Genomic DNA, 5,859 nt, shown 5'->3' with positions numbered 1-5,859 from the left:
AAAAAAAAAAAAAAATGGAGGCTCCAGGCCTGTACCTCAGGTCCATGTTGAAGCAGGACAGGGTGCAACTGACCGGCTACCTAAAACCTTTGATAACAAAATGTCTTTTGTTTGTTTTGAGGCAGAGACCCACTACTCCAGACCCCTGGCTGGTCTGGAGCTCTGAATGTATCAGGCTCAGAGATTCCCTTGCCTCAGCATCCCGGGTGCTGAGATTAAAGGTCCGGCCAGACAAGAGGTGTTTTAGTAAAACACCGAGGGAAGTACAAATAAAGTTGTGTAACTCAGTGGTAGAGCACTTATTTAGCATTCGAAAGGTTCTCAGTTTGGCTCCCAGTTCTGTGCGCACAAAGACGTTAAATAAAAACACCTTTGATTGGCAAGGTTAAAGAACACATTAAATAACTACTAAGTCACGCCTACTGAAGTTTCAGGCAAAAGGGAAAGACTTGTCACACTGATCCTGAGTTCAAATCTTAGTGTTTGCTTAATTCAAACTTCACGGCTAAGAGGGAGTGTTTGGGGGCTCCTCACCCTAAGCGGTCCACTTATGCGCGGAAGCGTCTTTCTCTGGCGGGACCGCCAGCGCCCATCCACACCCCAGAGCCCTGTCTCGCACCTGGATCGGAAGGTCGCAGAGCAGCGGGTCTTGCACCACCATGGCTAGACCTTCTTGGAACACGTCCACAGCCTCGGAATGGGGCAATGTCTCCTCATCATCCTCGTCGTCCTCCGGCACCTCGGGCCGACCCTCAGTCTCCGGGTCCTCCAGGACTGCCTACTACTAGTCTAGTGTTGCTTTCCAGCGCTCCTCCAGACTGTCCTGCCTTCCAGGTTGGTAAGCAAAAGGCGCGTGCGCAGTGATTGTGCCCCGCCCCGACAAGATAGCTTAGCCAATGGTATACTGCGTGGCTTCGGTAGCCAATGAAATGTGCGAGTCTTTGGGCGGCTGGGAGCGTGCAGACAGCAGGCTATTGGCTGGGTAGAGCAGGTCACGTTGGTGGAGCGAGCGGCGCGGGAGCTACGTGCTATCCGGTCCCCCGCTGTTGAGCTTGTCTTCGGTCTGGGCTGGTTGTCAAAGAAGGCCAGCGTTGCTATCGTTTCGCGCAAGGCACCGGTACACTGCATCACCCAACAAGGTGACGCTGGGAGGCGGGCGCCTCCTGCTGCCCGGGGCCTGCCGTTGCCACTCGCGTGCTGTTGCCCCAGTCAGGTCGCATCGCAGTCACTTGAGATTCTGCCACGGGCTCCATTCCAAAAAGTTGCTTAAAAGGTCCACTTTAAAGTAAGGTGGAAGCCGGGCATGATGGTGCACGCCTTTAATCCCAGCGCTTGGTAGGCAGAGGCAGGCGGATCTCTGAGTTCAAGGCCAGCCTGGCTAGAGTGAGTTCCAGAACAGCCAGAGCTATACAGAGAAACCCTGTCTCAAAAATCCAACCAACCAACCAACCAAACAAGAAACCCACCAACCCCCTCCCCGCACAAAAACCAACTCCAACACATACACACACAAATAATAATAATAATAAGAAAAAGTGAAGTGAAGCTTTGGCGTGGTGGCGCACACCTTTAATCTCAGCACACAGGAGGCAGAGGCAGGTGGATCTGAGTCGAGAGCTAGGTCTGTATGGGAGAGCAGGGACTACAGAGGGAAGCTGTCTAAACAAAACAAATCCAGGGGGGAACCTTTGGTCCTTGGAGCTGTCAAAGGCGGACGTGCCATGCTGATTTCCAGTCCTCATGTTCTTCTACACCACCAGTCCCTGTAACATCTGTTCTTATGAGGACGCTGTGTAGGCAGCACTGTGGGCTTTTTCTTTTTTCTTTGCTCCTGTCACATTCCCTGGATAGCTACTTTAATCACTTGTCTCATTTTTAAAATCCTATGTGTATGGGTCATTTTCGGCGTGTATTTCTTCTGGGCACTGAGAAATATCGTGTGAGTGCTAGGAATCAAATCTGGCCCTTTGGAAGAACAGCAACCAGCTCTCTCTCTCTCTCTCTCTCTCTCTCTCTCTCTCTCTCTCTCTCTCTCTNGTAGGTAGGTAGGTAGGTAGATAGATAGATAGATAGATAGATAGATAGATAGATAGATAGATAGATAGATAGATAGATAGATAGATGATAGATAGATGTGGTATTTAATATGTTTGGCCCAGAGAGTGGCACTATTAGGAGGTGTGTCCTTGTTGAAGGAAGTGTGTTACAGTGGAAGGTAGGCTTTGAGAAACCTTCCTCCTAGCTGCCTAGAAGCCAGTCTTCTCCTGGCAGCCTTCAGATCAAGATGTAGAACTCTCAGCTCTACCCATGCCATGGCTATGTAGACACTGCCACGCTTCCTGCCTTGATAATAATGGAATCTTTGAACCTGTAAGACAGCCTCAATTAAATGCTATTCTTTTTTAAAGTTGCCCTGGTCATAGTGTCTCTACACAGCAATGAAACCCTAAGATATAGAGAGATGATAGATAGATAGATAGATAGATAGATAGATAGATAGATAGATAGGATATAAGATGAAACCATATATTAGTTGCTTTCTGTGATTCCTCGCTGTACAAAATGCCCGAAAAAGGCAACTTAAGGCAGGAAGAATACATTTTTGTTCAAAGTTTAAGGATATAGTGCATTATGTCAGGAAGGAAATGGCAACAGGAGCTTGAGGTGGCTGGTCTCATTGGATCTGCTGTAAGGAAGCTGAGAGAAATAAATGCTGGCACCCAGCTCTCTCTCTCTCTCTCTCTCTCTCTCTCTCTCTCTCTCTCTCTCTCTCTCTCCCTCCCTTCCTCCCTCCCTCTACCTCCCTCCTCCCTTCCTCCCTCCCTCCCTCTCTCAATGATGGTTATCCTACTTAAAACTCCTATGCCAAGCTTGTTGTATGCCTCTAATCCTAGCACTTGGAGAGACTGAGGCAGGAGAAAGGCTTTAAAGCCCACGAGAGTTGCACAGCAGAGATAAAGAAGAAAGTAAGAGGGAGACCCTTTCTCAAAACAAAAATAAACAGAAAATCTACAGTATAGATTAATGTGGCCATAAGTAAGCACAATTTATTTGTCTTTGACATTTTTGTTTGAGATATCTTCTCACAAATGTACTGTTTCAGGCAATTTTGGCTTTATGAGCTATGTCTATTAGTTTTCTGCCTTTATCAGCAGAAAAGGCAAGCCAGATCTTTCCTTTCCCATGTTTTCCTTTCTAGGCCATCATGATTTTCATGTCCTTCCATTCTACCTCATACCTATATCTATATTTCTATAGCTCCATATTCCCACATGCATACATATCTGTGAACCAGAGTGAGCATCAGTTATTAAGCCTTGTAAACATAATTATATTTGCCGTTGGGGACACCAAAAGACTAAGCATTAAAGGGACTCTGGCCTATTTTGAGGGTAGGGTAGTGTGCTTGTGGTTGGGCTCAGTTAGTTATTGTAGGCAAAATTATGAACATGTCTTCACTTGGAAATTAAGCATGGCATAAGGATGTGTGTCTGAGTGTCAAGTTTACAAGGGGTGGACTTGTATTGATTAATATTGACTGCCAACTTAACAAGACAGGGAACCGCCCATGGGACAAGCGTCTAGTGCATCTGTGAGGGGTTATTTAGACGGGTCAACCTCTAGGCATCCCTGTGATGGACTTTCTTAAATCTGATTCCTTAACTATTTGGCCATTCTGGTATCTGGAATTTTCTTGATTACATTAATTGAAACGGAAAGACTCAGCCTGAGTGTGAATCAAGTCTTCTCCTGGCAGCTTAGATATTAGGATAAAGCAGTCAGAGGGGAAAGGTTTTGCCTTTTGCCCGCTTGCTTTTGTGTTTTGTTGGCAAGGTTATCACCTCTGTTCTGTCAGCACTCCCGCAATCCTCCCACAATGCTGGGAGCTTACAACTTCTTCAGCTTACAACACGGACTGAGCATAAGCAGTTCTCTAGGAATTCTCATGGCCGTTAGCACCAGAACAGAACTGCCAAGGCATCCAGCTTGGACCACTGAGCTCCTACCAGTTCTCAGGCTGTGCATTGTTCAAATACCCGGACGGTATTAGGCAAGCCAACCTAGTATTGTTGTAGCTTGACTTTTGGCTACTTCCTAGGTTCATTTTTTCTTCCACCCTTTCAACCCTCTAGCACCAGGTAGGCATGAAAAAAGGGGAGAGGAGAAAGAGTGACGATACCATTAGACTACTTCCTGCTGATTAGGGGCTTCGAGGTCCTTGGGGCAAGTTTGATCTTGGCCATCAGGATATGTAATTTCTCCTTTTCGTCTCTTCGAACATAACTACTTGATAAAACCCAACGAAACATGACCAACAGCATCCAACCACAAACCAGCCAACCAGAATTCCCTCTGTCAGGGTCCTAGCATTTATATACCTTCTGAAAAGTCCCCAGAATTCTAAATGTCACACACTTACAGAAACCATCTGCAGCTGGTAAACCACAGCCCTGCCAAAGCATGGTCGAATCTTGCTCAGCTGCTGTGGACAGCCTGAAGCAGCCCCACACCTGGGGTTAAAATGAAAACATTACTATAGTGCTTCTGTGTTTCATAAAGCCCAAATTCTGACTACAGACCCCCCTTGAGTATGGATCAGTTGGTTCTATTGGCTCTGAGCCTTGGGAGCCCCTGGGTGATATCTGTGCTTGTGCTACCTGTCTTACGTAAAAATCCCAGTGTGTGTTAGGCGATGAGCAGTAGAAAAGGAAGTAAAAGAAATGGCAGCGATGATGCAGACCCATTTGGTCTCAACGAATTGAGAGCTCAGTCGGCTTCGTTCATACATACTGAGATTTCAAGAAGCAACAAGCTAGTGATGCTAATAGTAGTCAGTAAAAATAATAAGGAGTGTAGTCCTCGAAGAACGTTTACATCAAAACTCTGGCGTGCTTCACGTATTCCTCTTATTTCTCTCAATCATTTCCTTCTTTCTTATTTTCGGGACAGGGTCTTGTAGCCCGGGCTGGACACTGTGTAGAGGAGAATAATATTGCATTTCTCAGCCTCCTGACTCTGGCTCCCACATGCAGGACTATAGAGTTTCTCAGTAGCCCTGGCTGTCCTGGAGCTCACTCTGTAGACCAGGTTGGCTCCTGAATTCACAGAGATCTGCCTTCTCCTGCCTTCCAAACCCTGGGATTAAAGGTGTTTATCACCAATGTCCAGCCAGCTCTGTTTTTTTCTATATCTAATAGTCTTGTTTTCATTTTGAGAATTATGAATGACTAATATTTTTCTGCTTTTTTTCTTTCTGGAGAATGATGATTTTTGTTTCTGTATTTTTGAGGTAGGATCTCTAGCCTCGGCTGGCCTGAAGCTCACTCCTGCCTCCTGAGTTCTGGGACTATAAGCATGGCCCACATCTGTTTTATGTGGCACTAGGGATTGCAGCAGGGCTTCAAGCATGCTTGGTAGCACGCTTCTAGCCAAGCGACAGCCCCAGCCTCAGGGACAGCCTCAGACCCTTGTTTTGTTTTTTAAAGATGGGTGACCAAGGATAGTTTGGAACTTGTCATCCTCTTGCTTCAATTCTCAGAGTACTGGGATCACAGGTGTGTGCTGCCACCTGTATGTGTATATAGTGAGTGTATATATATATATATATATACACATATATATATAATTTATATGTAGTCTAGAGATCTTGTCTCAAAAATATAAAATTACTAGTCTCCAGAGAAATAGATCAGAATCTACAGTCTTAATAATGTTAATCATTCATAATTTTTAAGATCACCAGAAGACTTAGATGTACACATATATGTATACACACATATATATGAGGCAGGGTTGCACTGAGTACACAGTAGCTATCCTCAGACTCACCAGAAGGGGGCATCAGATCCCATTACAGAT

General features: G+C 45.7%; 1 protein-coding gene across 1 annotated transcript in view; it reads right to left on the bottom strand.

The window, feature by feature from the left end:
* The window catches only part of Snrnp25 (small nuclear ribonucleoprotein U11/U12 subunit 25), a 3,809-nt gene extending 2,941 nt beyond the window's left edge, over positions 1 to 868 (bottom strand). Inside the window, exon 1 of the mRNA XM_021177770.1 lies at positions 620 to 868. Coding sequence (XP_021033429.1) covers positions 620 to 661 — 42 coding nt within the window. The 5' untranslated portion in view covers positions 662 to 868. The remainder of the gene's footprint in view (positions 1 to 619) is intronic.
* Between the last annotated feature and the right edge of the window lie 4,991 nt (positions 869 to 5,859).

Source organism: Mus caroli, chromosome 11 (genome assembly GCF_900094665.2).
Source record: "Mus caroli chromosome 11, CAROLI_EIJ_v1.1, whole genome shotgun sequence".
Taxonomy (NCBI): Eukaryota; Metazoa; Chordata; class Mammalia; order Rodentia; family Muridae; genus Mus; species Mus caroli.
The sequence above is the reverse complement of the archived record's forward strand: the minus strand, read 5'-3'. Positions and strand labels throughout refer to the sequence as shown.